Below are 24,025 nucleotides of genomic sequence, written 5' to 3'. Positions count from 1 at the left end.
TCAATGTCAAAGGGGGAGATTGTTAGCATGAATGCTGATAATACTACATTGGGGGAGTATCCTGAGCATTGGAGAGTATTGATATGTTGCATTCATGACTGTGTTTGTCATTGATGTCAATATAGCATGGTTTCTATAAAGACTGACATAGTAACAGACACAAATCTTAATGGTACAGACAATAGTTTAATTGTCTGGTCATACGTAGTTATGGACATGTACAACACAATGTCCTAATGATGTGGTTAAGTGCGTAGAGCCTGAGTCAAAGATGTACATAAGTTGTACCTAATTTATAGAGAGCAGTTTAGAGACAGAGTATTGGGAAAGCAATTCCTGATGGTTGTTGGCTATCTTACGTTTGAGATGTAATGAAGAGATGTGTAGTTAGACAGTGATAGAGGACAGTCTGCTGATGACGTCAGAGAGTGCACAAGCCTTAGTATCGTACATGTGAAGTTTTGTATGGACTGTGAGCCGACAGTGCTATTGTAATTGTAATTAATTAATTATCTTGTTTTAATTAATTGAGAAAGCCTGAAGGTCGACTCAAGGAATTATTATGAAGATATGGTATAAAGGAAAGATGTTTTCCTTGATTGAAAAGTGTGTTCAAGGATTGTGATTGTTGCAAGAAGTGCGAAGTGTGAAAAGGAGCAGAGTGCTTACTAAATGCGTGTAAGCAATCAAAGGGATTATTGGATGCACAGTTCATGATCTGGTTACAAGATCTGAAGAAGCAGAAGTCTGATTGACAGAACAAAGATAGAGGAAGGAAGTACATTTCATTTCTATTATTCTGTAGGGAATAATACAAAGATCATTTGGACAGTGGGTTCATTGGTCTTACCCTTGAAGCTATTTGGGCAATGGGTCTAGCTGTCTTCCACAACTCCTAATAGGGTTGGAATCTTCTAACAAGGATTCAAAGTCTCTTAATAGGGACTCACATGTACTGAATGTTGTAACAAACTCCTGACAAGGTCTATCCTCTAATAAGGAATATTTATATTAGTACATCATCTTGTGGGTATCATCCCCACCAGGGTTTTCCCTCTAATCAAGGTTTTCCCTAGTTAACATATATGGTGCTATTGTGTATGAGTATCTTGTTGTGGTTTCAATTTACTTGACTCATATGGTTAAAGATTGTTTAAAGTTGTTATTAGTGATATTAGTTGGATAATTGATTCACCCCTACCACCCCCTCTTAGTCATATCATTGAACTATATATTCTAATAGTTAAACCCACTTTGCTCACTCATGAAACATGGGTCAATGAGTTTGAATAAAAAACTACATAGTTAAATCCCGATGACAATATCACAATTTGATATACTGTGGAAAATATATCCTACTTATCAATTGATGAGCGTAAGGGGCTTTCTAATGAATGGTTCATAAGGCACAACACTAGGTGAAGGTTTCACAAATGGGATTGTAAGTAGAGTGTGTTTAACCATGGAGGAAACTTTGTAGTCAAGCACACTCAAGCTGGAGTAGTAGTGGGATAAGTGATCTCCTATGAAATCCCGTTGCTTCTCCTCATGAGCATCACCTAGATCCAATGAGTGCGAAGTGTTGAACCATTTATTCTCATGACAGATAGATTTGTGTGAATCACTATTCATGAAACATGGGTATGAATTTGACTCAAAAACAACACAGTTAAACCTTGATAACAATATCACCATTTAAACTATAAAAGTTATCAAATTTATTCAAAAATATTAAAAACTTAGAATCAAATTTATAAGAAAACTAAAAAAAACTTATATTTTAATTTAGTCCAAATAATAATTTTTTTGAATCACTATTTAAACCTAACGATTGAATAATATAATTGATCTCAATCTTGTGATTATTTCCGGAACTATTTAGCATACAGATGCATTTCGGACTGAAATCAAATCAGCGATTCATTGTTTCGAAGGCGGTAGAGACCTGAAAGTTTGATCGCAATCCGTAGATGATTGATTAGAGGTCGAAAGGAAGTGAATTCTCTATGGCAGGGAGACTTGCAACAGCGGTAGCAGCAAAATGGGCGAGAAGGTGCAGACATTACCCAGTTCTCACAAGGCGCTTGTATGGAAGTACCACCAGTAGCTCTGCCGACAATACCGTCTCTGACATGATTAATTATGCTCGTCAACATTCACGCTCTCAAAATGGTATGTTTCTTCTCTGACTGGATTTGCAACTTAAGGAAGCTACTTTTTTATTACGCATTTCTTTTGAAATCTTTTGTAGCTGTTGTGTGCATTTCTCTCGTTTGAAACCCAAGAAATTAATTCATTCTACGGTTCCTTTTTGGTAACTCTCGTTACAATTTGCGAAACTTGGTAAATTGTTTCACTGGAGTTTTTTTGTTTCACTACTGAATTTGGGGAAGAAATGCTAGTTTTATAGGTACATTGTTTTGTCCAGGATTGAACTATTTGTTGTCGGGTGATTTATTAATCAGGTAAAATAAATACTTAAATGTCATATTAGCTAATGTTCAGAAGCGTGTTATAGTGACACTAGAATAGAAGACTTTTAATGTTCATGACGCCAATTAAGTCAATGGGACAGTAGACCCTGCTACTTTGGCTTTGTAAGAGCTGATCTTTTGCAACTTAATTGAATGAAGAACTCTCCCATCCTCTCCATCCATTCAATGCTGATTTAATCTTTAAAAGAAGCTGCTGCTAAATAACTCATGTAGCTGTCTCTGATACCATTGTATGCTTTGCAATCTAAAATAAAGTGCTTTTCAGTTTCCACATCCCTGTTGTACATAAGATACAAGCCCTCTTTTCCCAAACTTCTTTTGGCCTTTTCCATCTGTTGGTTCCTCAAATTGTTGGTTGGAAAACCTATGAGCCTTGCTTGCTTAATGCGGGGTAATCCAACACAATTTGGCCAATGCTTAGGACTGATGCTCAATGATCAAATCCTCTTCACTTCAGGATCTGCTAAACTAGGTGGGTATACCTTATGAAAACTTCTTAATGTTAGTTGTGCAGATTTTATGAATTGATACTCTTGAGATAGCAAGTTATTCGAAGGAGAAATCAAACCTTATTGATTATTGAGAATGTTTTTTCAATGTTTTGAATGAGTGTAAATTTAGGAATCGCAGAGCACTTGAATATGACAAAGAACTCTACCAACTTTAATTGATAATAGGCTTTATTGAAATTAAATTAGACCAGTTCCTTATTCCAGTTGGGCAAAATAGAATTAACTTGATAAGAACTTCATGATCATCAAAACCCTTTAGAGACAACACATGCTTACCATCAATCACCAGACAGAGAACTTTAACACAAACCCTAGTTCAATTTTTTTAACATCAATCTTGGAAGACCAATTGAATAAAAAACACAATGCTTGTGAATTTTAATTATCAAAGGATTGTATTAGATTTCAATCTATCAGCGACGATGTAGATTCAAGAGGACAATCTATTAAATGTAAATAAGAGATAATTATGCACAGTTCTTGGAAAGAAACAAAGTATTTTATTTGTCTTTAAAAATAGTACAATAGAGTTGTGGCTGATTGCAGTATTTACTAAAAATTTGCACATATTATTCGATTTGTGTTATGCTTTGATTTCTATATTTACTATATTCTTCTATGAGTAAAATCGGATATTCTGATATATTTTTTAGGGTCCTAGTACCTCTTCTTATAGAAAGCAAAGAGGTGCGACTAATATGATCATGATCACCGAAAATTGACTGAATCATATTCTCTATTAGCTCCCTCTCTTTCAAGGTTGCCTCTAATGAAATGTCAGTCTCCCTTTGAATCTCAATCTCCCTCTTTTTCCTTTATTTTATATTCATTTCTTATTATCCACTCGATATGACACTTCAAAGTATATCCACCTTAAAATTATGTCCTCAATCTCATTAATATCTCCAATTGAGAGTATTTAACTAGTGCTTCACACTTTAGTCAATATTTTCTATTTGTTGTAATTATCTCAGCTGACATTACTAGATATATGCGATAGGAAAATAAAAGCTTCATTTGCTCTGCCAAGGGGGCAATAGTGGTATCTACATGGATTCCATTTCAATCATTTGGGCCACTACTTTAAGGCACCACATAATGTATTCTTACCTTTTGTAATATGTGTATGGCTTCTGTCTTGTTACTTCGGCTTTATAAGGTACCCCCTACCTTTGATTGCAAATACAATCATATACATATTATATCGATTAAAAGTTTCATGTCTTGATTCGCTACAGAACTACGAAATACTCATCTATTTTCTCTGCATTTCACTTCCTTTTGAAACCCATATATGTGGCTTTCCTTCTCAACAAGCGTAAGATTCTTGGACAATTTATCAGCAGACAAATCACTCATCTCATCAAACTAGAGCAGTTATTATTTATTTATTTATTATAGCACAGGGCATCCTTGCCGGTATTCATATTGTCCTCGAAAATCATTCAATTCGATAGCCCATCACTACCATCGCTCCCAAAGTCTATGCTGTCAATTTTCATCTTGCGTTTGTGTTTGGTTATAATATACGTGATCCTTAAGCCATGTCCAAATACAGTGTGAATAAAATATGTTCCTGATCCTACAAGGAATTTATCGAGTCTCTTGTTGAAGAGCAAATTCATCCCTTTTATTATCTTGACTGATCTTATTTTGAAGATAATCGAATGTATTGAAGGCCACCCCACATGGCCGCTCAATATCAATAGGGAGTTGATGTTGATCAACTTCAATGTAAGGATTTCTGACAATTGTCAAGTTGTTGCAGAGAATGAGTAGAATATTCACCATTCGTAAGGCAATTTGCTTGCAGGAAAAGCTCGGTGGCTTCGACACATAGATCTTAGATCTTCCATGTGGTATTCAAGGCTTTCACATCTCTCCGCAAATTCCTTTTCCATGCAATCCATGATATGTTTCTTCTTGCATTTGTATTTCTTTAGTTCACTTTCCTCCTACCAAATGCTTGCAAACTAATAATGCAAAGGATTTTTCAATTCGGTATGCAAATTTTATTTGTCAAATTTTTTTCTATTATTTGTGGAGCATCTCATTTGATTCGTCTCGCTAAAGATGCTTTCTCACTATTTGATACAAGTACAACATTTGTAGCTTGCACTGATACCATGTTATTTACTAGGATCACTGCAAATGTACTAAGCACTGCCATGTAATTGGTATGTGTTTTCCAATTGCAACCTCTCCTTATATTTATAAGAGAGTGGGAGAATAGACACGTCCCTTCATGGGACATGTCTATTCATTATCCTAATTAAACTCTTATAATTATATGTAATGTCTCCATATATATATATATATTCATATCTTGATGTGATTTATCTGAGTAAAGCTACAAAACATCAACACTTTTGAACTAACAAACCCATCTTCACACCTGTAATCTGAAACTTTGCAACCTTGAAGAACTTATCAGAGAATGCATGCCAAAACCTTGCTTGCAAAAGCAACTTGCAATGTGGTTAAAATAAAACAGTGGCGTTTAATGACCCATTAATTCGAAAATCCTGTTGATCACATTTCACAAATGTTTGGCTTGCGTATGTATAATATTTATGCCTTTTCTAATTAAAATTTGTAAAATTCGATTTTTACTTCTCAAGATATTCTGACAACAGTCATTTTGCCTTTTCACATGCTTATTTGTCTACCTCGTGCGAAACTGCGATGGTCATAAATGCAATGAAAAAACCCTTTTCGCCATTTCGAGGCACATTAAAAACATCTCTTGCAATTTGGCGAAAAATCGCTATTTCGCACTTAATCCTCTGCATGCTTCTCGAAACCTTGAAAATTGCTAATTCACAAGATCCTGTCAACACACCTTGCGAGGTTCCAAAAACTCACTATCTCACAAGTCATTGTTCTCCTTATCTATAATCATGACTTCGCATGGCCCATATGCAACTCATTTCGCAATAGTGACAATTCGCATTTTCGGACCATGTCAAGCTTGTTCCTTGCAATCTAGCAAAATTCTGCCATTTTGCACCACCTTTATATTATACTTGCGGATTTCCAATTTTGGCTGTTTCGCAAACCTCTCACACGTCCTTCTGAAATAGCGAAATTGAAGCTTTAATATCAATTTTCATCATAAAATTGAGGGTTCCACCAGTGGCTCTTCCTAGGGACGCACATTACTTTGGAATATGATAAGAGTCCAACTATCTCTGGTAAAAATACAAGCAAAAATTAAAAAAATGGTATCTAGTAATACAAAATGGAGGAGTTTATTTGAACCTAAGAGAAAAAAGGCTTAAGGAATTGTGCATGCATAAGGAAGTCCTGGATTCCTTTATTTGTTTCTTGTAAGAAATAAGAGTCTTCCCCCGCCATGTTAGAAATAACAAATGGTCCAAGCCATAAGGCATCAAATTTGCCATGTTTGCCTTTGTCTTGATTCTTGACATTCCACTTAAGTACCCAATCTCCACTTTTAAATGATCTCTCAATTGATCTTTTGTCATGAAGGAATTTGATCTGTTTTTGTTTTTCAATATTATGTTTTAATGCTGATCTTTTGATCTCATCCAACTCAACTAATGCATTAAACCTTTCCTCCATAAAGTCAATGTCTTCAAGCTGTTCTTCTACCATAAACCTGTATACTGGTAATAAATTATTCAAAGGGAGCTTGGCTTCCTTACCATAAACAAGATTGTAAGGTGAATAACTTGTGGACTTCTTTACTGTAACTCTATTAGCCCATACTACTAAATTCGACTTAGTATCCCAAGCCCTTTTGTTATTCTGAAGCATTCTCTTGATAATTTTCAGTAGGTTCTTATTACTTGATTCTTCCTGACCATTTCCTTGAAGATGATATGGAGAGGAATATGAGGTAGTTATACCATATTTATGGTAAAGTTTAGAGCATTCATCCAACTTAATATACATACCATTATCCATGATAAGCTTGTGAGGAACTCTAAACCTGATTATAACATTCTCCATAAAAAATTTGATCACAACTTTGCTAATTCACTGCTTTGTAGGTACAACTTCTACCCACTTGGTAAAATAATCAATAGCTATAAGGATCCAATTGTGTCCTCCACTTGACTTGTTAGAAATCTCCCCTATGAAGTCAATACCCCACATTTGAAATGGTTCTTGAGCTTGCAAGGTTCTCAAAGGGAGGGCCCCATTATACTTCAATTTTCTAGAGAACTTTTGACATGCTTAACATTTTCTAGCATAGGTATGACAATCCTTAGATATATATGGCCAGTAGTATCCTACACGCAATATCTTATGGGCAATAGTCTTAGCTGAAAAATGACCTCCACAAAGCCCTTCATGGAACTCCTTAAAGATAACTTCTGCCTTATATGTGTCTAGACAAGATAGTAGTATACCATCCTTATTTCTCCAATAAAGATCTCCTTGAATCAAGACACATTTTGATGCTTGCAATTTTATAGTCCTTTTTTGATTCTTGTCTAGATCATCATGACATTTCAATACTAACCACTGTGCTTAGTAGATCTACTTGATTCACTTGTACTGCCTCCAAATTAGCATCAGCCATAAGTTTTGCCAAGCCTTGACCTCTTACCAATTTTGTAATTTGGATATTGATGTTAATTTCTTGAATTTGATTGATCTATCTGCATCTTCTCCCATTAGTTTCTGTCTGTCTAAAGATATCCTTAACAACAACTTTTGATACATATGTAATAACTTCAGCACCAACTAGATGTTAAGCAACATGGATCGTGTCTACAAATGTAATTATATTGCCATTGTTATTGATATGTTCCAAATGCAGATTTGGATCTCACATAATTATGAGAGGAGAAGAGACATGTCTCCAAGGTTTAAACATCATTAGTTAGTATAAAATAATTTAACCAACCATATGTATAATACATACATACATACATACATACATACATACATACATATATATATAATATAATAAATATATGTTATATATATAAAGGAATATTTATATTATCATCAATAATGAAACTCATGATCATATCAATCTGATTGTAACTACAAACTTAACACTCCCTCTTAGTTAGGAAAGATTGATATAGAACATATTATGTTCTTGAGTATACGAAAAGATATCATCTCAGTATGATATTCCTAGAATGACATATTTAAGGATATCAACATAAGTCCATCAACACACATATATTATATATGGAATTTGCTACGATTCATAATGAGACTAAATTTCTCAACACCTTTTCTTTTAGCAAAGAGGGAAATTAAGCAATTACTGTTACTTTAATATAAGTTTAAATATCACCTTAAGTGTGGTCTATAATAGATTTAAGTTATGGTGTTTGGCAATATCCGGTTTGAAGAACTATAACAACTTTCATGGTGTCCGACAAAATCCGGCCCAAAGAACCAAGATAACACTTGCTTCAACATATTTTAAGTGTGGTCTATAATAAATTTAAGTTATGGTGTCTGGTAAGATCCGACACAAAGAACCATAACAACTTTCATGGTGTCCGGCAAAATCGGGCCTGAAGAACCATGATAAATTGGTTATCAAGGTGTTCGGTAAAATCTGGCCCGAAGAACCATGATAAGTTGGTTATCAAGGTGTCCAGCAAAATCTAGCCAGAAGAACCAAGATAACACTTTCTCCAACACATTTTGGTGTTAGGAGATAGGTCGACTATTGATAAGATCGTTGCCTTACAATAGTTACCTTCTGTTTGTTATCATAACTTCCGACACACCGGGACAACAACTTAATGTAGTCTGTTATGATAACTGGTCTAGTTATTGATAAGATTGTCACCTTTCAATAACTCCCCTCTAAATATATACATCAATGAAAGATTGTCATCTTTCATGACATAATTACAACAACATCATGTAGTAACTCACATGATATCCACCATGAACCAAGTCACTGGGTGAACCCACCATAGCTGCTACTAGTAGGTGGAACAAAGGGTTTTCACCTTATACTTCTCTCTTGTATAGAAGAACGCATTACAAAGAATTTCTCTTAGAACTTCTCCTTATAGAAAATATATCATCTACAAAGGATTTCATCTCAAAATTTCTCCCTCTGAATAATGATTTTGGGAAGTCAGGTCCTCTTGTTACTCCATTAGAAACTCTCTTCACCCAAGGATGCCTTTCGAACTCCCTCTAAATCTGATATTAATCTTTCGACTTTCTGGTGATAAGTCAATACTTTCTCATGATGCACTCAAGAGTAGGCCTATCAAAATCAGCAAGTCACACACGTATTTCTAGACTCCCTTTGAGTATTAATCTTCTAAGCTCCTGCGTTGCCTTTGAAGAAGTGTCATACTCCCTCTTAATGTAGAAGGATACTTATAATCTCAATCATCAAAGATATTTGCTTCAAGAGCCTCACTTTATCCAGCCTGATCATAACTTCTTTAAAGCTATTGTCATAAGCTGCCTAATATGCCATTCTTCTTTTCTTGTAAGATCAACTTTAGATACAAAGGAAAAGATGAAGGCAAATAACTCTTTTGTCGCATGTATAGAATTTCAAATAAGAGAGAAACTATAGGAAATAGATAATTTTGTAATACTCAAAGATAAGAACACTTATTTGCACAAGTTACTCAAATGAAGGCTCATATGCATCAAATAAAGGATGATTCAAATTCGGAACTCTAATGATGTCCCTTCCCTAAAATCTCGCCTCACAAGATGGTTCAAATGGGAATGGAACATTGGTTATTATTCCCTCCCGCAATGTAAAATTCCCACTCATTCCATTTTATAGAGTTTGCAGCTACTATCAAGTCCAATAAGAGACATCGTTGGGTGATAGTATCTATTTAGTGATACTTATTATCTCATGATTGAAACAGAATATATCTGAAGAGAAATTAGTATATTCTCTCCAAGAAAGAATTCATATGTGATATAAATTCACATAAATATTCTCTATCATACATGTGGTAGGTGATCTTCCAAGAAGATGTTCATATAAGAAAGATGTTTGATTATTTCATGACCTGCTTCCTTTATGTTACAACACTTTTTCTTTAATGTGTGTTGAGAGAAGAGACTAGACTACTTTCAATTTCCAAAGCTATTATGTTTGTCACTATCTAGAGTAAATTAATTGCTAAGTAGACCCCCCATTATATGATGTTACTGCGGGCCCCTAATAGGGTATGTTTCTTAGTGGTCAAGTAAGGATTTTAGTCTATATCTATATTTTGATTTACTAATGGTAGTGTGGGTTTTGAATACTGCAAATGGAAATCTATCATTGTGTTAAAACATCTTGGCAATTCCCATGACTAGTAACTTGTGATAGTATTCGTTGGCGTCTCAATATTGATCCTCTGCGATGAATATGTGTTTTGCGGCATGTTTTATCAGTGATTTTCTCCCAACCAGTATGTAATTCTCTTCCCTTTGGACGTTGTTGTGATATTATTATTCCAGTATGTAATTCTCTTCCCTTTGGACGTTGTTGTGATATTATTATTATATGATAAAATGTGTCCCTTCATAACTGATATTAGTCTTATAGTCAATTAATTCGTAATGACCTTGACTGGTGTTTAATTATTTTAATGTTTCTCATCGATATATTCCATACTTCAATCTTCATGACTGGTACATGTTATCGCCATTGGTTAGGAGGCTATATAGTGTTCTCTAAAAATGCTAGTGTCCAATTTGTAATCACCGTATTCCATTGGTCATTTGTATTTGATGTTAATGCCACTTCGATACTTGTTCGATGAAAATTCAGGAAGATAATGGTCTAGAGATTTTATGAAGAGGTCTAGAGTCTTCTTAGAAGCCGGTAGCATGCTTTTACTGAATTTGAACCTTCTCTGAATACATGCCAATGTGACTATTGCATCCTCCATGTTTGTAGAAACCATTGCATCATTGTTAGATATCTATAGATGTATATATTCCCTCTATTGCGGGTGATACAAATCTTCCAATGCCTTGAGTCTCCATGTTCCAATGTCTCTTAGAAATCACCATCCTATTATATCTGTTATTCTTACATACCTTTAGAGTCCATCGATGATGTCATTGTCTCAATGTTAACATATTATAGTAGCATATGGTGGTGTGTCATGGATTATAACTTGGTATGATAGTCACATGATTTCCATTCCATACAGGATTTTCCCTTGTCTCTTTGTCCAAATCATCCTCCTTGATTTGCTTGCTATTGATCGTTTTGATTATCTCTCGGTTAATGTTCAACTAATGCTTGTCCAACTCTGTCAAGATGCCTAGCATATCTTTCCTTATTCAATCTTCTTGTTATCATATTTGATCTTTATATCTTGATAAAGATGTCTCTTAGCCAATATCGAGAATATATTTGACTTCTATATATATATGTCTTTATTTCAAGTAAGCACTATGTCTCTTGGTACAACGAAATGTGTATAAAGTTCATACATCTTTATTAATAATCACAACTTTTCTTTCAATTGCATCAATTAGTTTGTAGGAGATAGCTTCTTTACTAATGTTATTAGTTTTATTTTCGGCTTTCTTGTATAATATGATTCCTTTAACGCATATTCCAAGGGCATCATCTCTACAGGTTTTATTTCTTTAGACTTTGAACGCATATACTCATGGTCACCATATGTAGGTTATCGCTGTCATATTCCTTCACCATCACTGCATAACACTCGACATTCTTCTTTCCTTCCGCGTATACACAAGTCTTGAATATTATGTAAATGTAGTAAAACTTTGTCCTTCGATCATATCATTGAATATTCTTCAGGTGTTGATTATCATCTTTAGACACAATGTTCAAATATTCTTTGATTGTCTCCTGTAATATATCATTCCACGATGGTGTTCATTTGCTTCATGCACTTGATAGCTTTTCTGTATTGAGCCTTTCTGTTTGTGTTTGTAACTGTCATTTGTATAATTTTCTGATTTGTATAATTTGTATAATATAGGTGGTATTCCTATAGTTCTAAACTTAGAACCAGCAAATAACGATCTTTATAATACTCAGAAGTGATTATTATAGTAGTCATGATTTGATATTATGTATAGAAGAACATATACTGTTTGAACAGTAGCACAGATAATTAGTGTAGGCTCGAAACCTTGTTATTACTAATGTTCTGCACTCGAAGAAATCCGACGATGGTTGAATATATGGATGCTTGTTTGTAGATGATGTGGAGTAGAAGTTGATTTAGATTCGCTGAAGTAATTGCATTGCCAATGTGAAAGTCAATACTGTTTGATTCTGCCCCGAGTAGTTGCCTGCAGCATAATGCATCACAGTCTTGTGATCTAGGTCTGCTGTCTTTGTATTATATCAGGGCCATCTTTTTGCCCCTTTTCTATTTGCGCAACACCTGTCAATGTTCCAGTATCAATTTTTGATATTATCACAGGAACCTGTAGTACTCTTTTGCCTTTAACCTTCTTCCATATTGATATATCTTGATTATTCTTTATCTCATGCACTTGTCCCCATGAAGGATATCACTATGTGATTTTGTCATTTTTATCTCCTTTTCTACATTTGCAGTTTGGGTCTGATACCATGTTAAGTAACATGGATCGTGTCTGCAAATGTAATTATATTGCCATTGTTATTGATATGTTCCAAATGCAGATTTGGATTTCACATAAGTATGAGAGGAGGAAACATGTCTCTTGAAAGAGACATGTCTCCAAGGTTTAAACATCATTAGTTAGTATAATATATATATATATATATATATAGTAAAGGAATATTTATATTATCATCAATAATGAAACTCATGATCATATCAATCTGACTGTAACTACAAACTTAACACTAGAGAGGGCCTAAAAGATTTCACAGCCTTTACTAATCCATAAGCTTGCTTTTTATTTATGTCATAATTTAATTCAGAGCTTTGCAAACTTTTACTAAAGATTGCAATAGGTTGCTCATATCCCTCCTCATTCTTTCACAACATGATAGCAACTATTGTATGATATGAGTTGAAGGAAAATATTTGAAAAGATTTTTAAAAATCAGGAGCCTTTAGTATTGGTGCCTCTTTAATTGGCCTTTTTATATCAGAGAAAGCTTGTAATGCTTCATCATTCCAGATTACCTTAGCTCCCTTCTTTAACATTTTGGAAATAGGTTTGGCTATCTTAGCAAAATTTGAAACAAATCTTCCGACAAAGTTAATTTGCCCAAAAAACGTTTGGATAGCTTTAACAGTTTTAGGGACCTTTATATTATCAATTGCTGCCACTCTTTCAAGATCTATTCTGACTCCCTCCTTGGATACAATATGCCCAAGGAGTTTTCCTTCTGTGACTCTAAATTGACACTTCTTTGGATTTAGAGCCATTCCATGCTCAAGGTCCCTTTTAATTTTTTTCTAAATGATTACAAGTATGATCCTCTGCTTTCATTGAGTAAGCAGTGAGATCATCCTGATATAGTACAAGAATGAGATCAATTAGACCTTCGAAAGCAACATCCATATCTCTTTGAAAGTTGGCCCCAGTATTGGTTAAACCAAAGCACATCCTTGCATATACATGTGTAATAACCCCTAGCTGGTTATAGTCCAACAATTTAATTTTAACGCATCAATTTTATCAACTAATGAGGAGTTTGACATTTGGTCAAACAGTTGGCAAGCAATTCAATTATCACAGTGCATATATACGTTTTAACTTTTATCACAGCACAAAGAAATGTACTGGACTACTCATAATTCACCGGATGGATCAAACTACCAGACTTTAGCATTGATAAATACTTATATAAACTACCAGAATTTGGTCTGCAATTTATTAACAGTAGAAGATAAGTGATGCCCAACAACAGAGATATGGACGTTCTAAAATTGCACTTACAGATTTGCAAGAAATCACCCAGTAATGGCATTCACCACGTACACTTATGAATTTTCCCCAGCGCCAAAGAGAATGGTATGTGTGCTTAAAATGCTGATAGGAAAACGTGGCAAAACGCTGGAGTTTAGGCGCCTCCTCAAAAAAATTGCAGCTCCCTAAAACCACGTCCAGACTTGCAGCCCTAGGTGTCCAAATTGCCACTATCCTATGATGAATTTGCAAATAAAAAAACCAGATCGAGCAGATCTAAAGAGCTCATCCAAAGCCCTGGCGAACAACGTCTGAGTAGAGAATTTGATGGTGTCTTGAAAGCCAAATCAATCAAAGTCCAGAATGCAGAAAAAACGATCACTGATTTACTTCAGAATAACCACGCCCATACAGAGGGTAATAATGGCATCCAATAGACATACAATACCAATTCTTCAGCCAATAATTGGCTTCCATGATACAGAGGAAAAACAGAAGGGAGGCTTGGTAATTCAACTAAAAACAATTCTTTTCTCAGCCAGAATAGATACAATAGATAAGTAATGACAATTTTGCTACACTTCAGCAGCAAACTTGCAAAGACACGGCTCAGAAATCAGACCCTTATACCTCATCAAAGGCATGAAAAATCAGACCTTTAGGTGTTAAGTTTTATGGATCTCTGATAGATAAAACTGTTACAATAATTATGGAAACAAAGTAACTCTTACTTGTATTACTGTAGAGCAGAGTTGCCCTCCAAATACTGATGATATCTGATTTTGTATGCAGAATCTACTCCTTCCAATATTGCTGATAATGTGAGATGTATGCTGTATGTAACAATTGACCCTGCAGATAAGATAATAAAGAAGTGTGCTGATGTTTATTTGAATGCAGATTGCTGAGTACAAGATGCCGTGTATTGATGTTGTACTACAGCGATCTGATTACTTGAACATATATGCAGCGAAGGGTCATGACCCCCGTAGAGTCATGGCTCTATGTGGCCTTTGGCCACGAAGAGTCATGCCTCTATGATGGCATGACCAATAACTGCCTTGTGAACTAATGTAATCTTAAACACAAAGCAGTCGACAACCACAAGTAATACTGCTGCTACTTGCAATGTTAATAATAACATAACCTCCACTGATATATAATGCAATCAGTTGATGTTCTCTCAGCCGATAATGTTTATTGGTTTAATCAAAACAATATACATATATATGTATATGTATATATGTATATATATGTATATGTATATATATAAGTAACTACAATGAACATTTATCTGAGAACATAAATACAAATTAATATATCAGTCAAGTATCATTTACTTCTACTGATGCTAAAACATTAACACTAGGAATGTTTCAAAGACAATAAGCAAATAAGATAATCAAATAATCCGATGCCTTTTTCCAATGAAATGAGCTTGTATTTATAATCCTTTATTGCCAAAAGTTTCCCAAAAGAACTCAACTCCAAAAACTGCGAAGTTCTCCAAAATAACTCAGCTCTTGAAACTTTCAAACACAACTCACTTTATAACATTTTATACTAGGCTTAGACATATAATTAATTAAATAAATGGCCCCTTCTAATGATGACTCAACCCTCAACTCAAGTGAAATTATAACTTTATAATAACCCATTTAATGATTTAATAATAATTTGGCCACTAAAATTATAGTAACTCCCAACATACTCATCATTTAAATATGCCGTCTAAAATAGGAGTCACACTTATTATTTCTCCAGGTGACCAAATGCACTTTCCAAAAATAGAAACGGTCCATCTCAGTTAACACCTGACTTACCACAAATAGTAGGTACACAAATCTAAGCCCAAATGAAGTCCAATATGAACCAAACGAAGACCAACCTATTGCTTATTGAATGTGGAGAGGACATGACCCTCCCAAGCCAAGTCACTGCTTCAGAAGACCCTCTATTCACAATAATTAGCCTATGAGGATCACAAAAATAGGCTAATCTCTCAAACTTAAATGCTAGCGAAAATGGGGACATTACAGTCCTCTCTCCCTGAGATTGCTTGAGGAACACAATGAACTCCAACCTCCACCTGGATCCTAAATGAAGAAGTGTGTGACACCCTTGTCAATATTGAACCATCTGCATACCACTAATATCATCAGGAGCAACAACATAACTTGCAGGATAGCACTCAGAACTTGTGCTGATGATGTAGGAGTTAGGATATCACCAAAAGACAACTCCACAAGAAATCTCAGCATACTCTTCTTCCTGGTCACCACCCACATAATATATATTGACTGGAATCCTGATCATCACCAACAATCCCTGAGAAAGACGTAGCTATAGGAGAACCATATGCACTCATGCCAACTGTATCAACAATAGGTGTAGTCACGTGAAAATATGTGGATGCAGGAACATCACCAATTGTCGCAACAAAGAATTGAACCGAATCTGCAGATGGTGAAAAATGAGTCCAACTCCACTTAGGTGAGTGATCAACATCAACCTCAAAAAGCGGATTGTCATAAGACAATTTTGCATCTATGTCGAACATAGGATTGTCCATGAAGTGAACCTCAACACTGTGTTGATTTATAACTATAATATGGCTCTACCTCAACATCACTCACCTCATCATCAATGACATGTGTGCTACCATAAGAACACACATCAACAACCGCATGCATATCACTAAACTCCTCAATAGATGGTTCAGCTAGCGCAGAAGCAGCTACCGATTTGACTATATCATCATATGCTCCTACCCCCACTATCTATCATTGTATCGCTATCAAATGCATGATCCTGGGAACTCATGCCAACAACTGCATCATCCGACTCAACCTGACATGAATTCTTATCACACTCCACATCTACTACATCTAACTCATGTGGTGTATCATAAGAAATGTCCCTCACATCTATAGGCAACACTGTATCATCACATTTCACTCTTCAAAAAAGTGATATCACGCTCTGCTCAAAACTTGGATTTGAAATTGGTTGGGTCACCCGTTTGTGATTTTGATACAACTCATTCACTAGCACATCTTGTTTCACAATATCCTATATCTCAGATTCTCCATCCCTAGGTGGAGAAGTATGCCCTTTGCGAGTATATTGTCTACCCGGGATGAATTTCGTGCAACCATTCATAACTATTGAATGCCAAACCAAACAAATGCTATCAACTCTAGAACAAATACTGAGCCCAATTCCTGTAGGTTGGCAGGAAACTGCTTTGATACCACTGTAATAACCCCTAGCTGGTTATAGTCCAACAATTTAGTTTTAACGCATCAATTTTATTAACTAATCAGGAGTTTGATATTTGGTCAAACGGTTGGCAAGCAATTCAATTTTCACCATGCATTTATACATTTTAACTTTTATCACAGCACAAAAAAATGTACTGGACTACTCATAATTCACTAGATGAATTAAACTACCAGACTTTAGCATCGATAAATACTTACATAAACCCTCCTTCACGTTTTTGCATACAAAATTCTGAATTGAAAATATTCTCAAGCAACCAATACTGAATCACAATAGAAATGAAATGGTCTTATTAGTTTTGCTAAAAGAACTTGCAGAATTTGGTCTGCAATTCAGTAACAGTAGAAGATAAGTGATGCCCAACAACAGATATATGGACATTCTAAAATTGCACTTACAGATTTGCAAGAAATCACCCAGTAATGGCATTCACCACGTACAGTTCTGAATTTTCCCCAGTGCCAAAGAGCATGGTAAACGTGGCCAAATGCTGGAGTTTAGGCGCCTCCTCAAACAAATTGCAGCTTCCTAAAATCACTTCCAGACTTGCAGTCCTAGGCGTCTAAATTGCTACTGTTCTATGATGAATTTGCAGATTAAAAAACCAGATCAAGCAGCTATAAAGAGCTCATCCAAAGCCTCAGCAAACAATGCCCAAACAGAGAATATGATGGCATCTTGAAAGCCAAATCAATTGACATCCAAAATGCAGAGAATAAGATCACTGATTTACTTCAGAACAGCCATGCCCATACAGAGGGTAATAATGGCGTCCAATAGACATACAATGCCAATTCTCCAGCCAATAATTTGCTTCCGAGATACAGAGGAAAAACAGTAGGGAAGCTTGGTAATTCAAATAAAAACAATTCTCTTCTCAGCCAGAGTAGATATAGTATAGAAGTAATGGCGATTTTGCTATCCTTCAACAGCAACCTTGCAAGGACACCACTCAGAAATCAGACCCTTATACGTCAACAAGGGCATGAAAAATCAGACCTTTAGGAATGTCACAAAGACAATAAGCAATTAAGATAATCAATTAATTGGATGCCATTTTCCAATGAAATGAACTCGTATTTATAATCCTTATTGCCAAAAGTTTCCCAAAAGAACTCAACTCTTGAAACTTTCCAACAGAACTCACTTTATAACATTTAATACTTGGCTTAGACATATAATTAATTAAATAAACACCCCTTCTAATGATGACTCAACCCTCAACTTAAGTGAAATTATAATGTTAAATTATAACTTTATAATAAGCCATTTAATGATTTAGTAATAATTTGACCACTAAAAATATAATAACTCCCAAAATACTCATCATTTAAATATGCCGTCTGAAAAAGGAGTCACCTATTATTTCTCCATGTGACCAAATGCACTTTCCACAAATAGAAAGGGTCCATCTCAATTAACACCCAACTTACCACAAATAGTAAGTATACAAATCTAAGCCCAAATGAAGTCCAATTTGAGTCAAATGAAGACCAACCTGTAGCTCACTGAATGTGGAGAAGACAAGACCCTCCTAAGCCAAGCCACTACCTCAGAAGACCCTCGATTCACAATAATTAGCCAATGACAATCACAAAAATAGGCTAATCTCTCAAACTCTGATGCTGGCAAAAATGAGGACATTACAATATGTTCCTCATGGAGTAGTGAAAGTAGTCTTATACAATTATGATTCCCTCACTTTGATTTGATTATATCTAAAGAAGCCGTCCATCATAGAAAGGAGGTCATTCCCTGTGACCTTCTGTAACAATGCCTCCATGTTGGGAAGAGCATAATAATCCTTCTGTGATGAAATGTTTAGATCTTTGAAGTCAATGCACAACCTGATATCTCCATTCTTTTTTCTTATAGGAGCAAGATTGGAAAACCATGTTGGGTGTTTAATAGGTTTAATGATCCCTTCATCTCTCATCTTGATCAGCTCTTCCTTCATTTTTGGGGCTAACATCAGATTTATAGGTCTTTGCTTTTGTCTGAAAGGCTTAGCATCTGGCTTCAAAGGTATTTTATGTTGGAATAAATCATCTCTATAAGCTTTTAGTTCATTATAAGACATGCAAATACATGCTTGTACTTTTTCAACAAAGAGATGAGGTTTGATCTGACTTTAGGAGTCAATTTTTTGCCAATGAAGATTTCCTTTGGGAAATTTTCATTCCCAAGGTTTACTTTCCCAATTTCCTCTGGTTTAGCTGTGGGTTTGTAAGTTTTAAGATTCTCATGTTCTTTAAAGATTCTTTCCAATGCTACGAATCCTTTGGGTATTTTATTAGATCTGAGTTGAACAATTTCCTCTACAAACAATGTCTCCCTATCGTCTTGATTCTCCACAAAGCCATTCCAATCAATACTTTGATGTTGGTAATGTCCTCCACATGTCAGGAAGTCAAGTAAATCCCTGTCATCATAGAACACTTGCCAATAATGTACATCGTTTGGTATAAATGGCCTATTTTTCATTTCAACTTACAGGATCTCTTGGAGTGGGATATCTATTTGTTCGATAGCTAGGTTGGCCGTCATACCAACTAGAAAGTTTTCTCTCTTATCAATCGATTTTATTGAAAATGCATCAAAGCTTTCAATTAAGTTCCACAAATAATTTTTGCATTGCTTCAATCTTGAATTTTTAGTGGTAATCTGACTTCTAATTTGAGATACTATGAGTTCCGAATCTCCCAAGATTGATAGAATTTTGATCTTGTGCACCTTAGCCATATTCAATCTCAATATTAATGCTTCATATTCAGCAATGTTATTGGTACATTCAAAATTCAGTAAAAAGGAATATTTGAAGTTTTTTTAGAAGTTGATATAATTATTACTCTTGCACCATTACCTTCCCTGCTACAAGCTACATCAAAACGCATCTACCATAGTCCACTGCTTTCTTTTTGTAAATAGTCTTCACTGGATTCATCAATATACTGAATTGGTTTACTCAAATTTACTTTGAAATTGTCTATATCAGTTTGACAGAAATTAATGCCATAATCAGGCCTGCAACTTTCCACCAGATATGGGAGTCTTTGTTCCCTTTCAATCTCTGACATATCTCCCATTAACAAGAATGGTTGCATAAGATAGGTCTAAATGGATGTGCCCTCCAACCAAATTAGACTATCGTCTTGAAAGTAACATAGCATTATAAGCTGGTATCTCCACCATAGTGACATCCATTTTGTATGATATATCAGGACAAGATGGAAATCTAAATTTAACGCCTTTCATGATTCCTACCACTAGTACTGACCAATTGTCCATTGCATAACACTTCCCACAAGGTGTGTTCACATTTAAACCCAATTCTTTCATGACACCAGTTATAATGTGATACCTTAGGCGAGCGAATAGATGCAGTGTTAATGCAGGACAAAACACCCTATAGCATTCAAGAGTCAGAAATTTAGGGGTCAGAGTGGAGTTACGACATATATGACCATGAGATGTTAGCCGTTATGCATGCATAGGGTAAACTGTCATGTCCCCCATATTTTATAAATTTTTATAATAAAATAAACTAACAATAGAATAAATTATAATCTAATTTATAATCATAAATGGTATCCGATAGATAACCCCACTTTGTGAATATAATTTAATAATAACTAACTAATAAAGGATCAATTAATTAAAGGCTATTGAAATAAATAATTGATATATTTAAAATAGAGTTCATATAATTGTAATTATATTATAATAATAAATATAATAAAAGTGAAATAAATTATATATACAAGTTATATAGTAATATTATAGAATGAATAATATAAACTAAGTCTCTAAGTGACAAAACCTTAGCAAAGATTCTAACATAAACATTACAAACTATTTATACATATAAAAATATTTTAAATGATGGCAACCAAGTCTAAAGATCGTGACCCTTCATGCTTTACAATATATTTAGTGGATGACGGGTCTGTTTGAAGGAGTGACACGACATCAACAAGCGGATTATATCTAAAGGTTTACTATTCGCAGAAGCAAGTGATCGAAGCATAACTTATATATTTTTCAAATACTACTACTGTCAACGCTTAGAATTCCCAATAGACTTCCCATACTTAGCGTCAGCATATGTTATCAATCCATATTGAACAGGGGATAAATTAGAGTCAGACTTGTTGTCAAACTCAAATCTCGGGAGGAGTTCATCGAAGTAACTAATCAATTCTTAGCTATCGCACCACGCCACAGGACAAAAGGAGCTGGTCACCGTAGGGAAAGCTATAAGCCGTCACAAGAAACATAGTCGTCATAAGCAGCATCAATATCCATTGCCCTTGAAACTGCAACAACCTCATTCGAATACAGAGGCAGTGGTGATAAGGTATTAATAAGAACATCAAATATAGAGAACTAAAGAGCTCTAGTTCATAAACTCCAAAAGCACACATTTACGTCTACAGAGGTTACATCATTCAAATTGGTCTGAGATTATTAGAAATACTAATCACTGAAGAGAGTGAATTCCTCATGTATTAATAAGAACATCAAATATAGAGAACTAAAGAGCTCCAGTTCATAAACTCCAAAAGCACACATTTACGTCTACAGAGGTTGCATCATTCAAATTGGTCTGAGATTATTAGAAATACTAATCACTGTAGAGAGTGAATTCCTCATTGAAGTGTTAGCAAAGGATACAAATAAACACATAACCAAATAAATACATGCTAGTCAGAGTGGATATTGCAACAAAGTAAGCATCAAAGAGTAGTTAAACTAAATATAAATTCTTCACTTTGAGACATTGAATAAGAGGATGAAGGGAATAGAAAGGAGGAGCTTATTCAATGTCTATAAGTGAAGAATTTATATTTAGTTTAACTACTCTTTGATGCTTACTTTGTTGCAATATCCACTCTGACTAGCATGTATTTATTTGGTTATGTGTTTATTTGTATCCTTTGCTAACACTTCAATGAGGAATTCACTCTCTACAGTGATTAGTATTTCTAATAATCTCAGACCAATTTGAATGATGCAACCTCTGTAGACGTAAATGTGTGCTTTTGGAGTTTATGAACTGGAGCTCTTTAGTTCTCTATATTTGATGTTCTTATTAATACATGAGGAATTCACTCTCTACAGTGATTAGTATTTCTAATAATCTCAAACCAATTTGAATGATGTAACCTCTGTAGACGTAAATGTGTGCTTTTGGAGTTTATGAACTAGAGCTCTTTAGTTCTCTATATTTGATGTTCTTATTACCTCCATCCTCTTATTCAATGTCTCAAAGTGAAGAATTTATATTTAGTTTAACTACTCTTTGATGCTTACTTTGTTGCAATATCCACTCTGACTAGCATGTATTTATTTGGTTATGTGTTTATTTGTATCCTTTGCTAACACTTCAATGAGGAATTCACTCTCTACAGTGATTAGTATTTCTAATAATCTCAGACCAATTTGAATGATGCAACCTCTGTAGACGTAAATGTGTGCTTTTGGAGTTTATGAACTGGAGCTCTTTAGTTCTCTATATTTGATGTTCTTATTAATACATGAGGAATTCACTCTCTACAGTGATTAGTATTTCTAATAATCGCAGACCAATTTGAATGATGTAACCTCTGTAGACGTAAATGTGTGCTTTTGGAGTTTATGAACTAGAGCTCTTTAGTTCTCTATATTTGATGTTCTTATTAATACATGAGGAATTCACTCTCGTAAATTAGACTATCGTCTTGAAAGTAACATAGCATTATAAGCTGGTATCTCCACCATAGTGACATCCATTTTGTATGATATATCAGGACAAGATGGAAATCTAAATTTAATGCCTTTCATGATTCCTACCACTAGTACTGATCAATTGTCCGTTGCATAACACTTCCCACAAGGTGTGTTCACATTTAAACCCAATTCTTTCATGACACTAGTTATAATGTGATACCTTAGGCGAGCGAATAGATGCAGTGTTAATGCAAGACAAAACACCCTATAGCATTCAAGAGTCAGAAATTTAGGGGTCAGAGTGGAGTTACGACATATATGACCATGAGATGTTAGCCGTTATGCATGCATAGGGTAAACTGTCATGTCCCCCATATTTTATAAATTTTTATAATAAAATAAACTAACAATAGAATAAATTATAATCTAATTTATAATCATAAATGGTATCCGATAGATAACCCCACTTTGTGAATATAATTTAATAATAACTAACTAATAAAGGATCAATTAATTAAAGGCTATTGAAATAAATAATTGATATATTTAAAATAGAGTTCATATAATTGTAATTATATTATAATAATAAATATAATAAAAGTGAAATAAATTATATATACAAGTTATATAGTAATATTATAGAATGAATAATATAAACTAAGTCTCTAAGTGACAAAACCTTAGCAAAGATTCTAACATAAACATTACAAACTATTTATACATATAAAAATATTTTAAATGATGGCAACCAAGTCTAAAGATCGTGACCCTTCATGCTTTACAATATATTTAGTGGATGACGGGTCTGTTTGAAGGAGTGACACGACATCAACAAGCGGATTATATCTAAAGGTTTACTATTCGCAGAAGCAAGTGATCGAAGCATAACTTATATATTTTTCAAATACTACTATTGTCAACGCTTAGAATTCCCAATAGACTTCCCATACTTAGCGTCAGCATATGTTATCAATCCATATTGAACAGGGGATAAATTAGAGTCAGACTTGTTGTCAAACTCAAATCTCGGGAGGAGTTCATCGAAATAACTAATCAATTCTTAGCTATCGCACCACGCCACAGGACAAAAGGAGCTGGTCACCGTAGGGAAAGCTATAAGCCGTCACAAGAAACATAGTCGTCATAAGCAACATCAATATCCATTGCCCTTGAAACTGCAACAACCTCATTCGAATACAGAGG

At 34.6% G+C, this 24,025-nt stretch overlaps 1 protein-coding gene across 2 annotated transcripts in view; it reads left to right on the top strand.

Moving 5' to 3' along the window:
• The first annotated feature begins 1,846 nt into the window (after nt 1-1,846).
• Nucleotides 1,847-24,025, top strand: part of NDP1 (Tetratricopeptide repeat (TPR)-like superfamily protein) — a 187,824-nt gene continuing 165,645 nt past the window's right edge. For both annotated transcript variants that reach the window (XM_089798385.1, XM_089798384.1), the window contains exon 1: nt 1,847-2,172. In XM_089798385.1, the coding sequence (XP_089654511.1) occupies nt 2,007-2,172 (166 nt within the window). In that variant the 5' untranslated portion in view covers nt 1,847-2,006. The remainder of the gene's footprint in view (nt 2,173-24,025) is intronic.

The sequence above is a fragment of the Cupressus sempervirens genome, chromosome 8 (genome assembly GCF_028749045.1).
Source record: "Cupressus sempervirens isolate cs-2001-9-10 chromosome 8, ASM2874904v1, whole genome shotgun sequence".
Lineage (NCBI taxonomy): Eukaryota > Viridiplantae > Streptophyta > Pinopsida > Cupressales > Cupressaceae > Cupressus > Cupressus sempervirens.
Note: the sequence above shows the minus strand (reverse complement) of the source record. Positions and strands in the feature narration are given on the sequence as shown.